Below are 27595 nucleotides of genomic sequence, written 5' to 3'. Positions count from 1 at the left end.
ATAGAGAGAAAAATCTATGTAGCGATAGATAGATACAGACACATGTTTGTAGACATATGTAAATTCATTTATCCAAATCTAATATTATTGACTAGATCCTAACTTTCAAATATTAGAGCTTTTCTCCCTGTGGACTATATTTGGATGTTTCATCTGGGCACCCTGAATTTAATAAAAGTGTCAGTGTTCCATTTAGTATAGCCAGTCATCTTTAGGAGACCAAAGAATTTTTCTCTCTAGCCTAAAAATAAGACGCCATGCAACTCACTAATGCTATGCTCTCGGCGTAAATACATAGAAAAAGTAAAGACCTCTGTCAAAATGTAATTTGTGCTTGAAATACTTTCACATAAAAAACAAGACAGAAACCACAGGTTTCACTTAGTCTCCTCTTCATGAAGCATTTTTATTAGATCTTTATGGGGGGGCGGGGACCTAAGAGTTATTGATAGCCCATCTCCGCCTCACCATCCTCTTAGACACTCTTTTATTATAGAACAATGAATTAGTTCATATGATCTACAGTCATGAGACTGAGCAGACTGAGGCTTGGGGAGATTCAGCAGTCTGCCCAATGTCTCACCACCAGTGCATGGAAGAATCCAGAAAAGAATCACTTCATCATGATTCCTCTAGCAAACCTTTATTCTGCAGCCACAAAAGCTTTTTTTCTTTTCCACACATATTTTACCATCTCGTAATGTAAGTCAAGTTAGGGTCTGGTTCACTTTATTTACAGGGAAGGAAGGCACATCGTACAGAGGACTAGTGTGTCAGAGAAAGCGTGTTGTGCAGATTGCCGAGGTCTCCCTGCATCCTTCGTGATGCTCCCTGTATCTACCTCCATCATCAGACGTTCCATCCCTGCCAGGGACTGCCAACTAGAAATCATAGTATTAATATCAAAGATAATAATAGGAATAGCAATAGCACAAATACCAATAGTATTAATTTTTGTCACCCTAGACATAGCACATTTTTCTTGGGTGCTTATTAGATAGCTGCATGATATTAAGCAGTTTATTACTCCAAAAAAAAAAAAAAAAAGTCCACGTAAGTCCATTCCCCTACTTTGCCAACAAGGAAGCTACAGCCTAGAGAGCAGGACTTTTAAGCTACGCAGACCAGACGTGACAGAGCTGGGTGTGCCGCCAAGCCTGCCAGGCTCCAGATCCCGAGCTCATGCTCGTGTTCTCTCCGGCCCTAAGTCACAGTGATGAGCCATGGGCAGCTTACTTCTCACCATCTGCTCAGCTTACCAGTGCCTTCACTGCTCCTGTGATGTGTCAGACTTGAATCAAATCATCCCGTGAAAAATAAACCGTCCCACCCCACAGTGTGATTCTGGGGCACAGAACCCAGACAGTCTATCTTGTTTGTCTTTGGATCACAGCGGTTAGCAAAGTCCATGCCACACGATGGACAATTAGCAAAACAAACTTCAAAAAACTTCATACGTATAGTTAAACATTCTGTACTTACTCAGAGTATCCACCTTGCAGAATATTTGTTTATCATGGTAGAATAATTGCTAACAGTTATGGAGCGCTGACTCTGTGTCAGATACAGTTTTTATAGACATTCTAATTTAATCCTAAAAATCACCTATCTAATAGTCTTAGAAATATTAAACAGTTTCCCCAATAGTACAGATGTAATGCACATTCAATCTAGGATGTAAATTCAGTATTAGTTGAACAAGACTATTGATGCTGTTTTTCTAAAACTAATGCACTGATTATAATGTCCCTATGGAAGTGACTTCTGAGGTACAGGTTCCTTTCCCCACACACCCCCACACACACTTTATTGATTTGCAGTCCTGGGGAACATTCTTTTCACTGTGACTTGATTTGGTGTATCTTGGAGCCAGCATAATGGCTACATGTTTACTCAGCCTCCTTTTTTCATTGATGCACAGTTGAAGTCATGCCTGGGAGCCAACATGACTTCAAATGCAAACATAAACACATATGGCAAAGTGATTTGATACGATTCAATGTAAAATGACTGTTGTATAATTTGGGATAGAAGAGAAAAAAATAATAAACTTAATGGAAAAAGACTCTCATAGATTACCTAAAATAACCTCAAAATGGGTTCGGTGTGTGTGTCTTATGGGATTGTATTTGATCAAATTGATTTTAATTCCTCAATTATACCACAGTCACACTCCTGTTCTCCACCTATGCATAGCATCAGCCTTGCAGAATATTAATTTACTAAAGCATGATACTATATAACGATCACTTATTAAACAGTTACTTTGTGTCAGACACTAGTCCTCTAGGCATTTTCTGATTTAGTCCTAACAATACGGTGAAGTGGAACATGAATATTACCATTTTATGCAGGAGTAAGAGGAGACAAGCAGAATCGTTGGCTGAATGAGGTCTGGGTTGCCGGGTACAGAAGTAGATGGGACCACTGGCTCCCCCTGTCCTCAGAAGGAAGAGCTCCAGGTGCTATCAGAATGAGAACAAAGTTGCAAGATTTTGTCTGAAAGGATCCAGATCCAAGATGAGACTGGATTTTCTCCAGATATGCAAGGCCATTCTCCTGCAAGCCTTATAAAAAGAAAAGTAGGGCTGGGGGACAGGCAGGTTCTCCTCTGGACCAGTCATGGGACACCTGTCCACACTGGCAATTAACTGAGCCTCTTTTGAGCATTAGAAAGGCCTGGAGGATTGCATGCCACTTGTCAGCATGTGTGTCCACATCGCCTGCCACGTTAATGTGACTCTTGGGTGGGTCTTGTAGGAGCCACTCCCTCGAGAGTAGTGTGTACCAGGGCGCTTCAGGTCTTCTGACATGGGCGACAGTGAGCCTTACAGAGATCAAGAATCTTGTCCAGGATTACACAGCCTGTGTAATCTAGGATTAAAAGTCAGATTCATCCTTTCCAAAGCCAGTGCTTTGATGACTAGATGAATCATACTTACATTTACCTTTTAAATGTTTATTGACACTTGCTGAGAGAGACCTCTACTAGGTTTTGGGTATAGTGAGAAATTCTAAAAAAAAAACACATATTTTCTTAATATATGAATTATTATTATGTATATTTTTTTGCATTCTAATCCTAGGTTTATTCAACACAATCCTTTCACTCTACACAACAAAGTACAAACACAGCATTATCTACATTGCTACAAAGTAACAAAACTCAAAACAGAAAATGTGTAGAACTGACTGTGCAAGGAAAGCCAAAACAGCAATATACACCTGCAAGACCACCAAGACAGCCACAACAGGAGGTCCGTGATGACCCTGCAGAGCTGGCTGTCAGGTTGCTCACTAATTTCAGAGAGAGAGAGAGACATGCAACGTGGATGTGTGTGCATGAGTACATGTGAAAACAGAGCCATTTACAGCAATTAACATGGGGTGTTTGACCCTAGAGGTCAGAAGACACAATGTTGTCAAAGTTGTACAAACTCAATGCAAACTATCAGAGCACGAATGTAGGGTGCAAGGGGTAAAGTGATTGATAAATTGAGATTAGTATAAAAAAGTTCATAGCAATAGGTTTTGAAACGAAGATGCAGAAATTTCACATGGAAGATGGGGAGGATAGCCCATCTAGGAGGAGAAAGGGGGTGCCCAGGTGAGGCACAGGGTCCAGGATTGCTTGGAGGATCCGTTTGTATTTGAGAATGGTCATTCAGAGTGAACCGATGCATACGGATTGGAGGGTTAAATGAAGGACACAGATAAGGGGCAGCGGCTCAAAAAGGAGACTTACGGTTTCACTTGTGCAAGTGGCAGTGGAGCCTTAAACGAGAGGACCAGCTATCAGGAGAGGGGGTTCTCCCGACTGAATCAGATTCAAAATATGAGTCTACCGAGGACGTTGAATCAAGAGAGCTTAATGATCGTATGGGAGGGACACTGAGTTATCAGATTTGAAGAACTGTCTGGATGGTCGGTCACTTGCTGGGCGGGGGCACTAGAGAATAACAGTTCCCAAAGGGCACAGGAGTGGTAATTAATTCCATTGTTGACTCATTTGAATTCAAGTGCCCCTGAGATATGAAAAGTTGGCACTCTGAACACTCTGGGATGAAGATATACAATTGAAACCTATGTGCCTATCATTATTGTTATTAAATCATAACATTTCCACTTATTGCCTTACTATTAATAATAAAAGTAGAAAGTGCTGTGTTTGAACAACTGCTCATGTCTTTGAAAAGCAGAAATCCATGTCTGTCATGATTACAGCAGTTTCTTTATTCTGTTTTTCAGAGCGAGTGCATTTTTATGCCAGCCTCCCCACCCCTTATGCCTGTTACATGTATTTGCTGAAGTTATAGGTGGAAGCTGCTCCTGTGAACATTGCAGAGAAAGTGGTTATTGGGAGAAGCACACATTATTTTATTACCGTCTATCCCAATGAGTTAGAGCAGTAACTTGTTATGGTGCATCAAGTGAATGGAAAATCCATATCAGAGGGCATGTTCTACTTTTATGTCAGTAAACAGGAAGTTGTTTCCTGAGTAATGAGAGAAGTAGAAGCTAAATTTTATGGGTTCAGAGGAAAAGTATAAATTTCAGATGTCTTGGCCATAGCAGCTGTGATCATGTTTATAGATCTACACAAGAGATGTAGGTAATGAAATAACTTGTGCGGGAAAGAAAAAGAAAATGTTTCATGATAAAGAAATACTACTCTACTAAGTGTCCCAAAGGAAAGTAAGCAATGGTAAGCAAAGGCAGAGGAAGGAGAATAACCAGGTCAACGTGACTGTGTCTGAGATGTCCCGAGGAAGCGGTAATTCAGCCATAGCAGATAATGTTCTTTAATGATGGCTGAACTGCTGAGACACGTGCCCTTAGTATCAATTCTGAGTTCCCTTTCTCTAGGTCTTGTGTAAACACCCTCGTTTTGTAATCCATGATCTTCCCATCATCATCCTCAACAGAAGGACATCCAACTGCCCAGCCATACTGCACTAATTTCCATTTCTTTCACGTGCCATGATTTCATGATTTTTCTAGACTTAGGATCTTTACTCTATGCTTAAGGTAGTTGCCACACATCCAGCCTTCATTCCTCCACCAGATCATTCTTGTACCCATCACCTTTTCTTGGCATAGAAATCACTGTTTCTGACACCTTTTCTGACACCCCACAGTAGGTCAGAGGACATTTCCACCTGCTCCTGGAACAGCCAGCTGTTCTGCTCCTGATCACATCATGCTCACATTATATTCGATTGTAACCGGACATTCCTTTTTTGTTATTAGTCTTCTGCACAGATGAAGGAATGAATGAAAGGAGGTGGGTTTGGGGAGCCGCAGGAAGGCTTTCCCCCTCATCTTAGTGGTGTATTCAGCCTCTTAAAGATCAGGCATAGAAGACAGGGAGAAATGAGTGAGAAGATTGGAAGAGAAGAAATGTATATATGTGTTAACTATTGTGTTTACTCGCTTCAATGCAGACTGGTCAAGAGAAAATAATGGATTCTATTTAATAAATGGAACAGAAGTCAATAATTGCAAAACTCATGTTAACTTTTTAAAAAGAAGAATGTGCATTTTATAGTGTAAAAAAAGATTGAAAGTTGGGAGTAATTAGATTTCTGTTCAGAAAACATATTACTGTGTTTCCCCGAAAGTAAGACCTAGCCGGACAATCAGCTCTAATGCATCTTTTGGAGCAAAAATTAATATAAGACTCAGTATTATATTATATTATATTAATTATATTATATTATATTATATTATATTATATTATATTATATTATATTATATTATATCTGATCTTATAGTAAAATAAGACCAGGTCTTATATTATTTTTGCTCCAAAAGATGTATTAGAGCTGATTGTCCAGCGAGGTCTTATTTTCAGGGTAACAGGGGAATAAGAAATCTAAAACAGTAGCATGAGAAGTACAAATATTCACCTGAAAAATCACTAAGAGAGAACTAGATAACAGTATTCTGTCTATTCAGGATGCTGGCCTCTCATACCACATGTCTGGTTAGGGGAAAAATGAAAAGCAGTGACTTTGTTAGGTTTACTATAAAGAATAATTATTTGAATTTAATGCCTGTTTATTAAGCTACTTCCACATGTTAACTGCTAAAATCTTCACCAAGGTAAATTATACCCAATTCTTGCTCTCAGATTATCAGCTAATACTGTAGCTGAGGAATCCCATTTTATGTCAGAGTTTTTAAAAAAAAGACAGATTCTGGTCAGCCTAAAATCAAAGAGGATCAATTCTATTCTTTGCGAAGTTTCTAGACTAAAGATTATCACTTAATGATAAGTGAAGTTACATTAAAATTAAGATAAGGTTAGCTATTATAATACCAGAAAATAAGGAAACTAGAAAACCTACTGGGATTATGTCAAAAAAGCCAACCGAGGAGGCTTTCACTGACCCAAGATGGAAATATTTTAGCATCAGTAAGAATATTACCTGCAATTTTGAAACATATCAAATATGTTTAAGTGAATGGGTTCATAATAATACTGAGAAAAAAAAATCTCATTGTTCACCTCTGAGAGACATTAAGGAACCACCTCATTATTTTGAAAACTAATAAATGAAGGGAAACCATCAAACATGTAGCCTACTTTGCCTATGTAATCTATACCTCAAAGTAACCAAATAGAAGACTAGAGGGAATGTCTCTTTAAAGATATATTCCAGGTAATAAATAAAGAAGGAATCATAGAATTAGTTTAAGCTCATTTTGCAATCCTAAATATTAATAGACCAAGTCAATTATTATAAAAATTCATAAAGAGACAATTTGCTTTTCAGTACCAGTCATAGCAGAATAGCTTTCATTGGACTATCTTGCTGCCCATAGTGATTATAATTCCTGGGTAAAAAAAAATAGAAAAACTTAAAAACTGCTCAGGACTTTGAAGTTCAACTCAAAACATGTAGAACCTTGAGAAGACTTGATTTTTGGAAGGAAGGAAAGCAAACTCTGGGAGATACACACTTAACTGACTTTTTCCTAAAAACACATCTCAGTTTGCAGGGCATCGCAACACTTTCACCAGGCTGAGGAGACAGAGGTAAGAGTTCAAGTTTTCAGAGTGGCTAGAAATTTGTGTCAGAATACTAAAAAGGAGGGGTCAGAGAAGGATAGTCTCAACTCCTGCATACACTTCCCCTTAAATCCTTGGTCGATTCCTGAACTGCACATGCCCAAGAGGAAGTAGCGAGAAGCCAGGCTAAAGCAGGGACTGGGAGATTAAAGTCCTAAAGATTTCGGCATCTTCCTAGTGCTGGAAAGACCACCTTTGGAGTTCAAGTCCTGCCAGTTTAGAGGGACTTGCTAAACACCCTGGGCATTTAACTGAGAACCAGAAAGGCATTGATTGCCTTAGGAGTAAAGACCACATCTGAGGACAAACCAAAGTTGTTATGCCCTAGGGCTAAAGACAAACCAATATAATATCTGTGCCAACAAAGCCTGGAACCAAGCTTTCACAGGGTCAAGGTGAGCTGCCAGTAATTCCACTCCCTGAGGACCTCTTCCATTGGCTTTCTGCCACCGCCATCCCTCCCGCCCCGGTCTCTCCTACTCCCTCATCTCTCAGCACCTCTCCCCTTCCCCACTTCCTCCTTCTTTCCTGACCCTAGACATAAGCAGCGATCTACTCAGTTTAACTATCACTTCTTCCTCAGAGATGTCATCCCTAATCAACAACCTAATTTAGGTCTTTCTGTTCAAAGCTCTCATACAACCCTGTCCTTTTCCTTCATGCTCCACTTAACATTTGTAAATATATATCTATACACCTGGGATGAGTTGTCTGACGTCTTTCTCTTCCTTCATATTGGATGATCCAAGGACAGAATGTGTTCACTGTTGCAACACCAGCTCCTACGGTAGGACTTGGTTCAGCACCTAGTTGTTAAATAGATGAATTAAGAGGAACATTTGATTAGCTACCGTATAAACTGGAAAATAAATAAGTACATTAAAAACATCACAAGTTTATCACACTGATACAGTAGTGATTGATTACAGGAGAAATAGCTATGAGATGAACATATGAAATTTCAAATGTTTGTTATTAAAATGATAATAATAGCATACAAATTTAATAAATAAATGTTGAGGCGTTTCAGTACTTCCATGTGAAACCCTCAGCTTTTTTGTGTGTGGTCTGAGAGGTTGGAATGATTCTCCACATCTTCCAAGTAAGGAAATTGAGACTAAGCATGTAAGTGACTTCTGTGACAGTATAAAAATTATAAATAAATATTAGAAACAGGAACACATCTTACATTCTCCAATGACACACTCAAGTATCCTTGACATAGTAGATGTTACCAGCTTTACATCGACTTAAAAGGTTAATTTAGATTGACATTTAAGTGGCAGTGATCATGTTTGTTTCCATAACGTCCTAGAGTATTGTCACTGACCTTACCTCGGTCTATTTAAAACCGTGATAGTAAAGTCACCTTTTCCCTGTGGCTATGTGCAACATTTGGTCCTGTGCCTTCTTCCTTTTTATTGAATTAATTTTAGTCGTTTTAAACTGAAGAGTCCCTTAAATCATTCTGTGTCCTTTTATGCTACTATTCAAAAATAGTACAACTTATTTCCTGTTGATTTATCGAGTGCTTGGTCTCTTCTCTCCATCTCTTTAAAACTCAATACAGTAATACAGACCTCAAGTGCCTGTACATCACGCTATTGCTTTAGTATTTCACTGTATAATAGTTTAACAGGGACTCAGTCGGACTTATGTTTCTTAGGAGTCAAAATTGGACCTCTGTTTGTTTAGTAATTCTTAGGTAGAAATTTTCAAATAAAGCAATTTTCAGATTGATCAAATAATGATCAATGTTTCAGGCTGACCATGTTTAGCCAACAAGAGTTTGGTCCGTAGCTCTTTCTCCAGTGGTAGCACTCTTTTTCTACTTATATTTTTAAGGTGATTCCCAAATAATTAATAGGAGAAGACTCTCATGTTTTTTTTCCTCCAAGAACTCTTTCACGACCTTCAGATAAAGTCAATTTCCTATTATTCAAGGATGTGTGTTCCAGTTCACTCATCTATTCCAATTTTTCTCATTTCAGTTTCTTCGTCAACTGACCTCATCAATAATATGATGATTCATAGTGTAACTCACAGAATCAATTTCTCCCTGAAACATCTTTCAGGGACAAGTCGCTACCACCTCCACAATTTTCTGCAAATATCACCTACAGTCCAGATAAAGAAAACATATTTATTTTCCATGGTACAGTTCAATATGCACTGAGGCTGTTTATTTTCAGAGAACAGGTTTCTGTCACCTTCTTGTGCTTCCTGTCAGATAACCCTCCTGCTGTCATCTGCCTCGGGACCACTCAGGGACCTGTGTTCCTGGGTCTGGTTCAGGCAGAGCCCAGGATGTTGAGTGTTTATGGGGACCCCAAGAGATACTTCTCAGTTGATTCTAACATGGTGGGACCATGGAGCTCAATTTAAGAAATCGTGCTCTCGGGTATGTTTCTCTTAGCGCGGGGAGGATATTGCTTTTTCAGATGGCAATCTCTCACAATTGAGAAGCCTCAAACTTCTGGAGCAGGGGTAAGATGCAGGGGTGAGAGAAGGATACCAGTTCAAGTGGAAGATATTACAATGAGGAGGGTGTTTTCATGTAACCTATGCAGAGACTGAAAAACAGTTTGCTGTTCATTGAGGTAAAGCAGTTCTGCAATTTAGTTGACGTCCATCTCTGAGACTGAGTGGATCAACATCTCCTGCCCATGTTAGAAATTACCCAGGACACAGTCCTACTGCAGAAGTAAAGCCCCTTGGGGGGGAAAAAAGCACTTTGTTTTTATGCATTGCTGTGTCTTCTACTGGGTTCACAGATAACTCTATAAATATGTGCAGTAGGAAAGAGCGCAGAATCCACGTGTCGGCAATACCACTTCTGTCACCACTCCCTGAAAGAAATTTGACTGTTTTCTATTGGAAAACCCCGCATTCCATGGGAGATTGTATTTCTGAATCATGCAAATAATGCAGACTATACCTCTTTCCCAGGGTCACAGGGAGAATTGATAGGAGAGTAGGGCCCACAATTTTTATGAGTCTCTTCTTTCCTCGATTCCTGCTGTAAATGAGAGAATTTGAGATGGAGGTATTCACTGAGGAGGATTCAGGTCACCGACAATTGCCATGGTGAGTCAGCTCTGGCATTCACTGACAGACAGAGAAAAAGCCACAGAACCCGCAGATGGCTCAAAATCATTCTTGCTGCATAACCTGGCAATGACATTGATAATGGAGCATTTCTTGTGCACTTCAGAAATTCATTATTTTTTAAAGAGGCTGCTTTTAAAAAATAAATACACCACATGTATTTATTAAACTATTTTTATGTACTTCTTTCCTTGCCCCATATTCTAATAGTAAATAATAGCATTAGTGTCAATAGTGGCTAACATTTGTTGAATTCTAATTATGTGCCAGCAACCCTTCAAAAATGATGCAGATACACATTCATGCAACAATCCTATGGAGAATATACTATTGTTATATCTATTGTTACTGTTATTCCCATGTTACAGATGAGGAAAGAGAACAGAGAGGTTAAATATCTTGCTGTGATAAAGTAATGCCCCAATCACCTGCAAATATGTTACATTGTATGACATGGGCACATTGCAGATGGGATTTTAAGGATCTTCAGATGGGGAGATTATTCTGGATTTTCCAGGGGGACCCAATGTAGTCACAAGGGTCTTTCTAAGACAGGTGAAAGGATCAGAGTCATAGAAGTTGTGACTATGAAAGCAAAAAGGAGAGAGAATGAGCGATTCAAGCATACTGGTCTTGTACATGAAGGAAGGAGCGATGAACTAAGGAATGCAGGTGGTATTTAGAAGCTAAAAAAAGGGGTAGAAAGAGATTATCTTCTATAGACTTTAGAAGGAAAGCAGCCCCTGCCAACACTTTGATTTTAGGACTTCTGAATTTCAAAACTGTAAGGTACTAAGTCTGTGTTGTTTATGAGACCAAGTTTGTGGTCATTTGTTACAGTAACAATACACTTGTGCCAGGTAGAGTGAAGACTCAAACCCACACAGACTAGTTGTCTTAACTACTAGGCTAAACTGTAATACTGTATACATTATTTCAATTTCTCAAAAGGGGGCTAGACTAAGGAAGGTGACTGTGTCAGAATAATGTGCAACTTGTTACTAGTAAATTAGAGTTCATGCTCTCCCCATGGTGAGCCAGGGTATGGCAGGACCATGTTATTAATATTGACAAAAGTCCAATAGTTAAAAATATTACCTCAGTTAATAAGCATACTAATTAACAAAATTACAATTAGTAAATTATTATATTGAAAATAATTATTTCTTTTAGTCAAGTAACACATCTTCTTCTGCATCTTTGGACTCTATAGGTCTTTTACTGTTGGAAATTTTGTTAACTTCTGATTTCCAATTTTCCTATTGTGAGTTTTTTGATACTTCCTTTTTTCTATTGATACAGTTCATCTGTATGTCAAAGATTCTTTTCCTAAAAGTATTTGATAAAAGATAGGAATAAATGTATCATTGACTGTTAATTTAAATATTAATATTATTTTGGATGCTTAATTTAGTGTTTCCATCTAAAATAATTATTGAGTTGGATTAATATTTTAATGGTATATACTCAGATCTTATAGGTTAGATTCAATGTAAAGAAATATTGTTATAAATCAACTGAACTTTTTTTTTTGAGAATGTGTTTGTATTGGCAGTGTTCTATTAAGAGTTCAAAATCTGAAAATCTTTGTGGAATAGTGAAAATAAATTCACCTTGAACATTACCAGGGATGGCTAAGACTTGAAATGTTCCTTTCCCAGTTAATGATATAAAGTCCAAGTGTGTTTTTTAAGTCAATAGTGTTAGAAGTAAAATTGTCAAAAACGTAAAAACATGACTCTCATTCAAATATAGAATAAACACATATGAAAGATGCAGTTGATTTATTAATGAAGGAATCAGAAGGATGGTAAAGCTAGTCCAAAGAAAATTCAAGAGACTGAATGCATATAGGAATCCATGAAAGAATGTTGGGTTACTATTACTAGGTTAAGTACACAAATGGTTAATGTCCAACAGGACAATAAAAATAAATACCATAACTTTTGGGGATGTATTTTCTATCAGAAGGAACCCATTTGCATCTCTACTTGGGAAAAAACACATATGAAAGATGCAAATTAACATGCAACTTGACAGAGTCTGGCCTTAATCAGTAATAAATAACAAAATCAAACTTTCATTAATTCACCTAGAATTAAATAATCGTTAGACAAACCTGTTAGAAAATGCTCCAGTATGACATTGAAGGGCTGTGAAGTTATACCTTTGATTTGTTTTCAGCTTTTCCAATTTTTGTTAACAGTGGTGAGATCACTTTAAGAGAGACTATACCTATCTCTTCTACCAGTATCCTTGTAACGTGCTAGTATTGATGGTGGTACATTGAGTTCAAGGCTCTCTCTCTCTCTTAGCTTTTTCATTTTTTCTGATTTTTGTATCATTAACTTTATCTGTCATAACTCAGTGTTTTATGATTATTGTTTAAATGTGTACGCTTTTTATAGGTTGTATAAATAGCTTTTAATAACAGGGACTTATATTAGAGCTATTATGAGTTTTCTATCTAAAGTAATATTCTTAGGAATCATCTGATTATTTTTATGAGAATCCATATGTACAGAGGGTGCCAAAAAATGTATACACATTTTAAGAAAGGAAATAACTATATTAAAATTGTAATACAATGGATGACGCTAGCATTCATTTGATCGATGCCATCTTTTGAGCAAACGTCATACTACACATTGCTACCGTAATTCAATTCAACTTTGAAAAGTAAAACATAGATAACATCTCTTAAACTGTGTACATTTTTTTTGGCACCCCGGCATATGTCACATACAGGTTACATGTATGTAACTTGAAGCCGTGCTGTACTGACATTATACTCACATTCTGAATTATGCTTCCCCCCCCCAAAGAGTATTATTCACATACATGTAAATCTGTGATGTGATTGTAGCCAGTTTGTTGATTCCTCTACTTCACTACTTTCTTGCTTTTTCAGGCCCCCTTTTTCAAGGCCAGCCCCCCAACTCCTGCTTCCTCCTCTGAGAGCTAAATTACTGAATGTCCCTGTAATTTCTCAGCAATGCTCAGAGCTTCCTTTTTCAACAGCGGAGAGACTGTATTGGGAGAATGTCTAGACCTCTTGGAATTAAATGTTCCAAGAGTAACTCTACTTTATGGGAACAAGTATTGCACTTAAAGACCGTGGAAAGTAGGAAGATTATTGATTAAATCTGCTTCAGCTCCAGGTTTCTAGGCCTGAGAACTGAGTTTCCTCAACTACCTTAACAAAAGTGACCTCAGTCTTCTTTTAAACCTGATCAGAACACCCTTCTGGTCTGTCATGAACTTATTTGTTCACTTGGTAATTATTGTCCGTCTCACTGAATGTAAGCCCCATAAGGGCAGGGGCCATGTTTGTGTTGGTCACTTTTGTGTTTTTTTATCTCAACATCCATCACAGTACCTCAAACATGATGGGCTAAATAAACATTTGTTGAATGAATGCACCAAATTCCTTCGTGTTATACCTGTGAAGTAAGAAGAAAATAGAGTGAGAGAAATTGGCGAGTGGCTTCAGTTTAAGACATGAAACAATAGACCATGGCTTTAGGCATCAATTATCCGATGCGGTTTTCACGATCCCATTTTACTGATGGAAATATTCTGGTCATAAAAGCAGTAGGTACCATGAAAGGTTAATATGACCATTAGAGTGTAATAATGACAATAGTGAAGAAGATGGAAAAAGAAATTGTAGGCAGAAGTAATACAGACTAAACTTTACTCGGAAAAAAAATTCTCTTGGTAGCTAATTCCAAAAATAGACTTTATCTAAAATAAAATCATTATTATTACGGTTGCCTTTAAGCGATACATTAACTCAGAGATACCGTAACTGCATTGCTCCAAATGTGTCCACATTTAAAGTCTGTCTTATTGGAATTTCCTAATTTATTGTAATCTAATAATCATAGAACACATTATTTGTATTTGACACAGAGTTATGTTTTTACCATGCACATTTATTTAGCTATATAACAGGGAATAATTGTTCAGTTCACATTATTCTTTCTACAGAATGCAATGTTTATTCATGTGTACTTGGTGAATGAATTCTTTATAAGTGCATTAACAAGATGTGGAAACATCAAACCTCTGAAATTTCAAAAGATGGCTGTACAAAATACTTGAAAAAAAATTTGGGGGGTGGTGGTGAATACAGTGCTTCACATTAAGTATGATGGATAACCTGCATGAAATGCATATTGGGGCAAACAAGTCACTCTAATAATTTTGTCAAATGAAACAAGATGAGTAAACTGTAATGTCATTTCTTTGCGAGAAGTCAGCTAGCCAGGTGAAAAATAGCTTCATATTTTATTGGGTTTCCCCAGCCTCTTCATTTATTACATAAATGCATTCTTGAGGATAATTGCCTTAAAAAAAATATATTTGACTTGTGAAATGTAGAAAATTGCTAGGCTTTCTGAGTATTATCAGTTCTTTTGTGTGTCTCTTGTTCAGGGTGCAACTGATTTTGACAGATGAACTCTTACGTTACTGGTATAACATGACATCTTTTTTCAGATGAACTGAATAAAAGTGGTCTTGACAATGAGTAGATAAGACACTGTCAGAAAGCTGAAAAAACATGTCAATGTCACAGTTATGACACAAATGCAGCTGAACAGCCCTTATAATATCATTAAGTGAATGTCTTTTTAACGATGCCCTTGAAGAGACAGACAATAGCATCATTCTTAAATGCTATTAGCCACAAAAATAATCAAATAAAGCAAAACACAAAGGTGAGTTTAACATATATTTGAAGTGACATTTGATGAGTCTGATGTATGTGTGTCTAGTTGTATGTGGATCTCCTTTCTAGACTGTACGTATGAAAGAATTTTGAGATATCAAAACCACTTTTTCAGGAGCTAAAAAACCATTTGACTTCAACATTTCAAGAACACCGTGGGAAATATTGATCATGGAATATGCAACGTGGTTTTATGACTATTGATTATAACCTTTTTCTCTGATTTTCTTTTTTTATGGAATGAGAAAGAACAGCCTTTAATAATATAAGAGAAAATTAGGAATGCATTTTAAAATGTATTACTAGATCATGAATTTTGTAAGTAGCTAAAATAGTAACGACTAAAATGGCATCAATCCCCGGTATCAAGAGGGAATTAGACATGTGGTGGTTTTATTTTCCCTTGTTGTGACTGGCTTGGAGCTGGACTAAATGTGTATGTGTGTAGGTATGATGCCTTCTCTATGCATAGGCATTTCAAATGCTTAATGAAAAGTATATTTATCCTTAGAATAACTTTTAATTTCTTTGTCTCTAGAATCAGAGGTGCTTGATCTTGATGGAAAAAGTTCCCTTCTCTACAGATTTGATCAAAAATCCCTGAGCCCAATAAAGGATATTATTTCTTTGCAATTTAAAACTATGCAGAGTGATGGGATTCTACTCCACAGGGAAGGACAAAATGGAGATCACATCACACTGGAATTAAGAAGAGGAAAACTCTTTTTGCTTATTAATTCAGGTAAAACTATTTGGTGAAGTGCTTGAAAAATCCGGTCATTTAGATATCACTTCAGTAACTTTATGCTACTATAACTTATCTGGTAACAATTAAGGTGCCTTATTTCCAGATTCAAGGGCATATATACCAATATTGTACCTCCATGTAAAAATTATTTCATATTTTGCAAACTGTGTAAGACCCTCGCTCAGTGTTTTTCTATAGTGCCAATAGACCTTCATAGCTATTTCTTAATGTCATGAAGTAAGGGATGGGTCATTGAAAAATATTAAGGTAGTAAAAATAATGAGGTTGTACCAAAGATAAAATTTATATTGAAAATGAGCATGTGATTGGTAATACTAATAAAAAGAATTAACAGTGGAAGCAATTACAGCAAGGTTGAAAGGACATTATATTCAAATTTCAGGAAAATCCATACTAGTGTTTTGGATAGGATGCATGGAAAGAGATTGTAATTGTTATGAAAGATGCTGGCCCACAAAAGGGAAACTTTTTTTTTTTAAGACTGGGAATGATGGTACTGTTATTTATTCGTTCATTCATTCATTCATTCATTCACTCATTCATTCTCTTCTAAGGTGACACTAAAGTGCCCTCTCCTCACACCCTGATCAATCTCACCCTGGGCAGCCTGCTGGATGATCAACACTGGCATTCTGTGCTCATCCAGCGCTTGGGCAAACGAGTCAACTTCACAGTGGATGAGCACAGGCAGCGTTTCCATGCCCAAGGAGAATTCAGTTACCTGGATCTTGATTCTGAGGTGTGATGGTTATGTTTCAGTTAATACACATTTTATGAAGTGTATGTGGTTTAGCCTAGCAAAAGACAATACACGAGAGAAAACCCCACTGTGAGAGTACATCCAAGACCTGGTGAAGTGTTTTGCCTAGGTGACGTACCTCACAGTAGCAGATTTGGGCGTACACTACTGAGGCTTCCTATGCCTCCCAATATGTTAATTTTGTTGTTGTTGTGGAGAGAGAGATCATCCACAGGATCTCATATGTGGGAAATCTCCAAGGAGAGATCTCATTACCACAAGTAAACATCAGTTGTGTTGCATGATTTTTGTGTGTGTAGGGCACCCCTGCACAGTGTAGATTTATGGAGAGGATGTAGCAATGAATAGATTAATTAATTCATTAGCAATCGATTCAAGTGCACGAATATCACTGTGTGCCAGAAATGTATATATAAAAGAAAATGTCATTGTAATTGGTTACGTTATTAAACAGATCAAGATTACCATGGATAGAATGATGTGTTTTTGTTCATCAACCAATAAACACCAAATCCAGGGGTTATTAGCAACTTGTAAGAATAATCAAAGTCTAATATAAATGAAAACTGAATGTATATAAATTTGGTTTAAAATCTGTATCTTAATTTTTAAAAATCTCCATTTGAAATGAACAACATGGCAGTGTAGGGTGATCTATTGACGATTACAGCTATAGTTGCTAATCATAATTCTTTAAGCAGATTATCAGAAAATCACTAAACAATATTATTGATGCCATTTTTCTTTCTAAGATCAGCTTTGGAGGGATTCCAGCACCTGGAAAATCAGTGTCATTCCCCCACAAAAATTTTCATGGGTGTTTAGAAAATCTCTATTATAATGGAGTGGATATCATTGATTTGGCCAAGCAACAAAAGCCACAGATCATCACCATGGTAAGAAAGTCTTCATATGAAGGAAGGAGTAAAAACGATGCTCTTTTCCGCATGATAACATTGCTCTACTTTGGATTCCCATTTGCTAATGATTTTTAAAAATTTACTCTTATTCTTTTAAAACTTTTCTCTGTTTGACAATATGCATATAGGGGATTAATTCTATCTAAAGGAATTATAATTCACAAGACATGATTACTTTATTTTATATAACGTAAAGCAGGGGCTTTTTTTACAGTTGATAATTTAATTTTGTTGTGATATTATTACTCCCAGGAGGCTAATTTCCTTTGCCCTGTAATTTCCTTAATAAGATATTCCCTGGCAAACTCTCTAAACAAGCATACTGAGTTCCTGGAATCAGATAACATCCATGTATATTAGAGAGGCATTTGAAAAACTTGTATTTTGCCATGGTCATTTATAACAAATAAAAGAAACTAATAGGCTATTACAACATTGCATCTGCCAGTCTATCCCAATAGCAGTGTTGGTCAGGCTGGTTTATATTCTAATTCTATGGAAATACATCAGAATTTAAATATAACTGCATTGGTCAGGGTCCAGTTGGGGAAGCAACACTACTATGAGTTTTTATGAACAAGGGATCTATTTTAGGGTCTGGCGCTTAGTATTTGTCAGAGGAACTGGAAAGTGGAGGCCAGCTGTTGAGAAGAAGAGATGGAGCAAAGTGAAGGAGAGCCAGAACAAGCTGGAACCAGCTTGTCTGTGACCATCTTTCACTGTGCATGCCTCCCTTCCGCCCCCCCCCCCCCGCCCCCAACGTATGGAGGAAAATGGCGGGTATTTCACTTCTAACTCAAATATCAATGCAAACTCCTTTTTTGGCTAACTTTTAACCAGAACCAGACAAGAAGGGATTCTGGGAAAATATGGTTTTCAGTTCAACAAGCTTGATGATAGAAAAGCATGCACACATATCCATTTGACTATATTTCTTTAATTGTTCAAAATTCAACATGTACATTTAAGCTCATGTTGTATCTGCAAATCCCAAAGCACATCATGGGAATACGTATTGTTTACGAAATATTTTATTCCTAATTCTTCTTTGTGAATTGGTGGTATTTATATGAATATACCATTCAGTGAAATTTTAAAAAGAAATTATAAACAGGAAAATGATTTAAGAGGAAAATAAAAAATATAGATAGATGTGTATGTTTAATTAGCAAAACGAGTTTCTAGAAATGGCTCATGCAATTAATACCCACTTTTTTTTTAGTTTCAGGTGTACAAAACAATGTAATAGTTAGACATTTATACCCCTCACAAAGTGATAACCTCCCTCCCCCAATCTGCTACCCTACTAACATTGTATATAGGTGTTACAATTCCACTGACTCTATTCCTTATGCTGTACTCCACGTCCTGTGACTATATATATATATATATATATATATATATATATATATGTGTGTGTGTGTGTGTGTATATATATATATATAAAATTACAGTTGAGATTCATTATTATTCAGCTTCAGGTGTACAGTGCAGTGCAGTGATCACCCATTTTTGAGTGGCAAGAGGATTTGCTGCTTGCAGGGTAGCAGGCAGCTGTCCAAATGAAGCATGAGACCAAACTGCAGCTGGTAAATGTTTCCATTTTTGCTAGGTTTGTTAGTCTTATAATTGTTTTCACATTTTGGGTCAGTGTAGTTTAACTCTTCAGTTTGTTGTTATTTCATTCATTGGGACAAGGTATTTGTCCACAATGAAAGTGAATTCACTTCTAATAAATCACAATATAACCAGAAGCTTTTGTTTAACTAAGACCAAATGGTTTAATTCCAATGTGTATTCTTCTAAGTAAAGTTGATTTCATTGACTTTTCAAATCTGTATTTGGAAAATTTATCAAAGATTATAGTCAGGAAAAATAAAAACATCTCATTTCTGAAGCATGTTAAGGAACATGTTTAATTATTTCTAAATAATTCAGAACTTAAGGGTTTTTTTTAAAAATCCTTAAATATATGTTATACTCTAGTAGCAAAATAATTTTTCATATACAGAATTTTAATGAAAATTTATGCAATTTAATATATCTTAAAGATCTATTTTAAAACCATTAGATAAGAAGTAATACATGTAAATCTGATGACAAAAGCATAGTGGTACGAAAAAGACAAAAATAGTTTTTAAAAAAGGGACTGTAAGTAGTACATTGTACATTATAGTGTTCAATGTAAAGCCCAAAGAAAAAAGGTAAAGTCAAAAATAGGCGGAATAGAATTTGCTTTCCTCAGAAAGCTTTCCTCAAAAGAGCAACAAACCCATGAAAAATGCTCAAACCACTGTTAGTCAGGTAAATGAAAGATAAGTAAGAATGATATATTACTTAGCATTTTGTCATTGAATTTGTACAAATTTTAAAGGTCTATAATACCTATTCTTTGCAAGGATGTGTCAATATATCCTCCTATTTTGCTAGTAGGAATATGGAGTATCATAACTTTATTTTTGGAAGAGAAGCTAGAAATATTTATTAAAACATGTAGGTACATATATTCTGTATTCATAACCCGCTTCTATAGAACTGAGAATACCAGTACACATAGAAGCGTGCAGAGTAATTTATGACAGGCATCATTGGGAGAGACAAAACCTGGAAACAAAGCGCTTGCACATTAACAGGAAAGCAATTAAATAAAAATTGGAACATTCACATACTAAAAAATTATGCAATCAATAAAAAGAAGAAATTAGACTTATGTCAGATAACTCAAAAGGATTCCTGTAAGGTATATTTTAGTGATAAAATCATGATATAGTAAACGGCATAAAACATGGCTCCTATTTTTGTAAACAAATAATACCCAGTGTGTAGGTATATGTATTCATAAACATATATTTAAGTATATATATGTACATATAACTGAACATGTAACTAAAACTATGTATGTATATATTTAAGTCAATGAGAACAGAGAAAAATACGAAAAAATGTGGAAGCTCATTAATGTTCCTTACATTATGAGGTGGGTTAGAAGCCAAAGGCAGCAAAGGGGTGAAATGAGTGGGAAAGGAAAGCTAAGTAAAAGATCAAAACAAAAATTCGTTTTGATTGAATTAATTTCCATTGAGTTAGGTACCTTTGTGAAAGTTGAGAGATGGGAAGAAAGAGATTAACCTAGAAAAACCCAGGGACATGGATACAGAGAACAAACTGATGGTTACTAGATGGGAAGGGTGTTGGGGGGCTGGGTGAGAAAGGCGAAGGGATTCAGAAGTACAAATTGGTAGTTACAAAAGAGTTACAGGGATGTAAAGTACAGTATGGGGAATATGGTCAATAATATTGTAAAAACTATGTATTGTGTCAGATGGGTACTAGATTTTTTGGGGAGATCACTTCATAAATTACATAAGTGTCTAACCACTATGCTGTACACCTGAAACTAATATAAAATAATATTGAACTTTATAATTAAAAAAATCATGGGGACATATAGTACAGCATAGGGAATATTGTCATTAATATTGTAATAACTATGTACAGTGTCAGATGGGTAATAAATAGACTTATTGGGGTTATCACTTTGTGAGGGATATAAATGTCTAATCACTGGTGTTGTTTTGTACATCTGAAACTAATAAAAAAGAAAAAGAAACACCCAGGAAAAGATTTGCCTGACCATCATATCTCTGGATTTGAAGAACCTTTAGGATGTGTAGCAAGAATTTGAATTTTCATGTTGAAAGCAATTTGTTGTTGTTTTTAAATCAGTGATAATTGGAGATTGATAAATAGCCTTAGTGAATATTTCAATTTGTTACTCATGTGATGTGACTCATTCCTAAAGCTTTTTCTTTTACTTTCTTGTCAGGGAAATGTGTCGTTTTCTTGTTCACAACCACAATCTGTGCCTGTGACTTTCCTCAGCCCCAGGAGTTACTTAGCACTTCCAGGCTCTTCCGGGGACGACGAGGTTTCTGCCTCTTTTCAATTTCGAACCTGGAATAAGGCCGGGCTTCTGCTATTCAGTGAACTTCAACTGGTTTCAGGAGGTCTCCTTCTCTTTCTTAATGATGGAAAACTGAAGCTGAATCTCTACCAGCCGGGAAAACTACCCAGTGACATCACAGCAGGTAATAAGTGTATTCCCACAGGCAAAGCATACATGTTGGAAAGATTTCATTATCCCTCTGTCCTTCTCCATAAAATTTTATGCATAACCATAATATTAACATTTGTTTGATAAGTGAATACTTGAGTTAATCAGATTATCAGTACTCTTCCTTAGAGGAACTTGATTCTAATTTCCTTTTAAATATGGCCCCAACACTAGCAGTTCTTATTAACCAAAATTATATATATATATATATATATATATATATATATATATATATATTAATTTATTGGGGTGACAATTAGTAAAATTACATAGATTTCAGGTGTACAATTCTGTATTACATCATCTATAAATCCCATTGTGTGTTCACCACCCAGCAAAATGATATTTATGGGGAAATAGAAATTTACTTTTATGACCTTCTCGCCCACTTCAGATAAATCAACATATGCTGAAAAAATGTTGTTGTTCTTTTGGAAAAAAATGTGAAAGACTTTGAAATGGACCCAAAAGTTGACTGGGTGTCTTCAGTAGAAAACTAGGCATTGTCTGATACAGCTATCGGTCTTACCTTGTTGTGAGAGAAAGGGGGAGTTCTTTCTTATACCTCTATCTCTAGCTCTGTATTAGTGTAAATCCTAAATACTTAGTCAAAGTAATTTTACTTGCTGATGTGTTCTGTACAGAGTTGGATATATTTTGGGAGAGTGAAAAGATTTGTGTGAAGTTCCTGATTTGTGTACCCAATGGAGTTCTCTCTACTTCTAGGTAATACGGTGTCATTTTAATGATTTGAAGTAATATAATTAAGGAGACTATATGAGTGTCTGGAAAATTAATGTCTAATTTAGGTCAGTGCTTTGGGTGAAGGATATTTTTGTCTCTTCATTAAAATTATATTATTTTTGACAAGGGATCTCCATCATATTTTCATATATATGGAATAACATCCAAGCCAAGCAACTGGAGGTTACATTGGGGTAAATTGCTATTCAATTTAATAAATGATCTTTAAAAACAATTTAAAGATGCAATTGTACTACTCTTCTATATTAACTGTGACCAAAATTAATAGGCTATGACTGGGAGAGGAAACAAAGTTAAAATACAGTTGGAAACTAAATATAAGGAAAACAACAATTATACAAATGGATATACAAATGTGCAGTCTTTATATATCTTTTTTGTTGTATTACTGCAGTTTAAACATGGGAGCTAAAAGTTCAATATTAATTATACTTTTTAAGAGGTAACTATGCTGTGACTTTTTAATGTAATGCTCAAAATGGGATAGATCTGCAGGCTTGACAAAGGAAATAAATCAATGTTGTATTAATAATTAGTAGGTTCCCTAAAATGAGGGCCTAAAAATGTAAGCCTGCCATTAATGTGTAGTTTATTGTGATTTATTTGACATCCTTAGAAGTGGTGATATTCATAGCCTAATTCTCAACATTTTAAAGAAACGGTTTCAGAACAGTGTTTCTGTAGTGAGCCCCGTGAAGCTAGTTCATTTCTAAACACTTTACAAGCATGTACATTTAATAAATTACTAGGTGTAAGTCTATATAGAGTATGCTGAATGATTTAAAAATCTCTAAATTATTGTTTAAGTGCATATACAGTATAATCTATTATGATATCATATGACTTACTATGATAGTTTCCATAGCTAATAATAAGAAGCCTAGACGAAATATGATTATGAATATAAAAAATCGGTACCCTTCAGATAATACAAGTAGGCCTTTTACTTCCCCATCTCCCTACCCCCATTTTTTCTAGTTTCTTTAAAAATATTAATTTTTGCTAGTTTCAGTGAGACAAGTACATTTTGCATTTGTAGTAGGCTGTTTAAATGGTTGGATGGATGGTCAATTTGTTCTCTTAGGGAAAGACTTGCCACCCTATGTTTCACCTGTACAATGTTCAATGATTAAATCAGTTGTCAGAATATATTATAATAACTCTAAAGAGCATCAATTACTTATTGGTATATTAGTACCATATTATACTAAATCTTTCCATTATGAAAGGATGGCTTAATTTTTCTTAATTACTACAAATTACTAATTTTATGTTTTAAAAACTCAAAATTTTTATGTTTTGCAATGGAATAAAAATTAAATTATGTTGAGGGAGACCTGAATTGTGCAAATGTTTGAATTATCAGGTTACAATTTTGATGTGATATACACTTTTGCAAATTGTAAGTCTTTGAAAATATGTCAGCCTGTATCATTTTTGAAATATTAAAGATATTATATTAATCCAAGTAAAAAAATATTAGCAATACTACAAAATCCCTTATGACACAAAATATATTCAGTCCTTATCACTTTTATAGATGGCAAAGCAAAAATCATTCAGATGGCATCAAAAACCCAATGAACAACACTTATATTGTTACATGTTGTTATATTGTATGGCGAAGTTTTCCTATTTAAGACAAATTCTTTATTGTCAAATTTGAGGTTTCTGCTATGATTTTTGCATTGCTGCTGCTGCTTTTGCCTAAAGGTGAAAATCTGAGCTATGGACAAGCACCTTGCTCTGATGGTCAGGGCCTGGCAGCTGCGAGCTTGCAGAATATGAGATGTTTCTGCATTTTTCATTTACTAGGCATTTGTGGTTCTTCTGGTCTGGCAGTGGAGCAGCCCTTTTGATTTGCCTCACCCAGGAGAAGCCTTTTTATATTCCCCCTTCTTTCACTGTTGGACTCTTCCTACCCTTTCAGGTTGTAACCCTGTCACTGCCTTAAACTCCCACTTTCCCCTATCGTGAGTAGTACCAATGACTTCCATATTTCCTTTCATCTTGGCAAGAGCTATCCAGTGGTTTGGATCTTGGATCCTGGTTAGTGGGAAAAAGAAATTTCTGGCACTGAAAGATATTTGGAAACAGACGAAACACTTTAGCTGTTCCTTGGGTAATGGGCTATGTGTAATTGCCTTTTGCACCTTTGCAAAGAACCCACCCTATACAGCAGGCTTATGTTTTCTTTATACATCTTACTCCATGGACGCCTATTACAGTCTTATGAGAGAGTGATGGTGGCCAAGCTGTTACAATATTTCTGTAGCGATTTAGGAGTGCTACCAGAAGATTATATATGAGGAGGAATGGATATAAACTTTCTTTTTCCTGCTATATTTGGTGTGTTCTCATGATTTGGGCCAGTGTGAGAAAAAGAGAGTGAGAGTGAGTGGGAGAGGAAGAGAGAGAGAGAGAGAGAGAAGGAAAGGGAGAGGGAGAGGACAGGAGAGAGAGAGGAGAAAAGGAGAAGGAAGAGAAGAAGAAGAGGAGGAGGAGAGAGAATAGAAAAGAAGGGAGAGGGAGAGAGGAAGTGGAGGGAGAGATTTCTGGTAAGCAATCCTATTCTCTCTGACTAGCTGCAACTGCAAGCACTTCCATTTCTTCCATTTTTCTGTTATTCCATTTGGAGCTGTCAGTGCTTCCCACCTAAAGACCACGGTGATCACACCTGTAATCAAACAAGCTGGGTTTATTGCTTATTGAAATAACGACACTTACCCTGGGAAGCCATGGGGGTGTCTCGATTCAAAGGTGTTAAGGATGATTTATTATAGGATTTTGGGTTGTGTTACCTGATTTGGGAGATGTTTCAAGGAAATGGAAAATTGCTCTAGATTAAAAGCTGCCAGGAAGTGAGTGTAATTGTATGGTTAGGTACCTTTGTAAATATTATCTAGAAGGATGGAGGAATGAAGTAAGGCAAAAAAAAAAAAAAAAAAAGAAAAGAAAAAATGACTCACCATTCATATTATCCAGGAGAGGAAGTTTGGTATTTTTGTGGTTTTCACAGTATTCTTGCTTTTTGTCTGAGCTTAAACAAGATTGTAAAGTAGTCTTGACTCTTCTGGGTCCCATCTCATTGTAGTCACAGAGTGACCTTGCCTGATATTGATGTTCTGAGATTTTGTTCAGCAGGAGAACACCAGGGCCGAGCCGAGTGCCCGCCGACTGCTTTCCCCACCAAGGCCAAGATGAGAGGGCCAGGCCAGTTCCTAGCTCTGAGCGGCTGCTTTTCTGTTTCTCCAAATTAATTGTTTAACATGAGCAAAAAAATAAAATAAATAAAGAGACCACCTGCCCTGCAGGCAGAGCAGAGAGTGGGTTTTGGAATCAGCTCACCAGGTAGACGCTACCTGAGTGATTTGTTTATCCTCCTCGAGCCTCATAGCCTCCATATTTAAAATGAGAATCATAACAGCAGTGTTGAAGACTAAATGACACAATGCACATAAAGCACACAGTACCTATTATGAATGATAGTTCAATAAAACTGTTATTATTGTTGTTATTGTTATTACACCTGCAACACCCCCTTTCCCCCTGACTCAACAATTATGAGCGGTGGAGGCAGTGTGTTAGAATTAGCCCTTAGTTACCTAACATTACGACCAAGAGAAAAATATGAATTCTGCAGTTTCTGCTTCTGCTTCCCCTCTTTCCCATACTTTTGAAAGGGGGGCTCACTTCTTAGCCCACCTAAAAGTGGGAAGGAGTTGTATACTTCAAAAAACCAGACTCTGATTTTAAAATGATCCTTTTCATTACGTAGTTAGGAGAAATGCACTGACAGGTTCTTCATTATTTAATTTGAGTAATAAATCCTGTTGACGGGGAATAAATTTCCTCATCAGAAGTGAAGGATGTCTATTACAAATGAGGCTTGAGAATAACTTTCTGAAGGTTTCTGCACCAATGTAGCACAACTCTATAACCTGCTAGCTGGGTAGATGGGTACATTTAATGTGCCAAATTGCAGAGTGGGCTGTTCTGATAGTCTTTTGTTCTTAGTTTGAATTGGCTTCTATGTTGACAGAAGAAATCTCTGAGCTTCTGACTTAATCCTGCTGCACGGCCAACCCAGCAGTTACCTAGAGCACTGCTATTCAAAGTGTGCTCCCTGGGGTAGCACTGGGTTAGTGAAATGCTTATCACCACGATGAGTATAGAAATTGCGATGAAGCTCTTAGAAGCTGCCATAGCAATAAGATATCACAACACCTGGTCAGTGGGCTTGTATTTTATGTCTTCTGGATTTAATTTTTTAGTAGTAATTTGTTTTTATTGAATTTGATAAAAGTATCAAGTGGCCATAGATTGGAAAAGCAAATGTTCATCACCACAGGCAGTTTGAGAAGCACTGTCCCAGACCGGTGAAAGCCTAAAATGAAATAATAGAAGAATCATGTATACAGGCACGTCCAGGCTTTGAGAAAGAGATGGCAGGAGACACGCGGTGGGACAGGGAGAGTGGGAAGTGTCTGTGTGTGACATAAAACTTAACACAAGGGTTTTTCACTCTAAATGTAGCCTCTTCAAGGAAGCACTGGGTGACAAATCTGGGACATTGGATTTATTTTAGTCCAATCTCCTACCGTCAGGGGTTACATAATTTTATTCAGCCATCTATTTCAGAGTCTACTCTTAGAAAATATGTCTAAAAGTATCTAACCTACATTCTTCAGTTTTCAGGTCTTTCTCATTGTCTTTTACAAACCAAACCAGAGTTGGGTCTTTTAAAATCTTGTTTGCTTTACGGATGTAATGTAAAAATGAGCATCTATGCCTAGGATAGAATTTGTGTTCTGCTAAAGGAGTCCAGAAAAAAGAGCTTAATCGCCTAAGGGAGCTTCTTCTATGCATTTTTTTTTTTTTAATCTGAAACCTTGTGGTCAAAAATAGCTGAAGAAATAAAGAAATTGCACATACTATCAGAAGAGAGGCTCATGACCTTTGGGTTTAATAGAGTATGTGTATTTTTGCTTACTAATTTGATCTGCAAAATCATACAGGGTTGAATATTCAATGGATGTAAAACTTACTGGTAAATCCACAGCAGAGAGGTTTTAAATTCTGTCTGCTGAGTCTTCAACCATGTTGCCCCTGTAGACTTAACTCCCTTTAAGAGAGAAAGACGACACCATCTCATAGATTCATGACCCTGGAGGGATTTTGGAGGGACTAGAGAATGTTTTTAGAGGTGATAAGAAAACCTTGATTTTTGATTATAGCAACTTTCAATTGCACATATAAACTTGGGAAATACAGAAAAAAATATAAAAATGAATAAAAACCATAGTTTACCTTCATGCAAAAATTATTGTTCATTTGTGGGGATATTTT

At 36.4% G+C, this 27595-nt stretch overlaps 1 protein-coding gene across 3 annotated transcripts in view; it reads left to right on the top strand.

Moving 5' to 3' along the window:
• CNTNAP4 (contactin associated protein family member 4) overlaps positions 1-27595 on the top strand; it is a 237473-nt gene that overhangs the window by 127019 nt on the left and 82859 nt on the right. For all 3 annotated transcript variants that reach the window (XM_019710874.3, XM_074314549.2, XM_019710883.3), the window contains 4 exons: positions 15457-15660; positions 16242-16426; positions 17200-17343; positions 21194-21455. In XM_019710874.3, the coding sequence (XP_019566433.3) occupies positions 15457-15660; positions 16242-16426; positions 17200-17343; positions 21194-21455 (795 nt within the window). The remainder of the gene's footprint in view (positions 1-15456; positions 15661-16241; positions 16427-17199; positions 17344-21193; positions 21456-27595) is intronic.

This window comes from Rhinolophus sinicus, chromosome 8, assembly GCF_057876585.1.
Source record: "Rhinolophus sinicus isolate RSI-liver-muscle chromosome 8, RSI-T2T, whole genome shotgun sequence".
Lineage (NCBI taxonomy): Eukaryota > Metazoa > Chordata > Mammalia > Chiroptera > Rhinolophidae > Rhinolophus > Rhinolophus sinicus.
The sequence above is the reverse complement of the archived record's forward strand: the minus strand, read 5'-3'. Positions and strand labels throughout refer to the sequence as shown.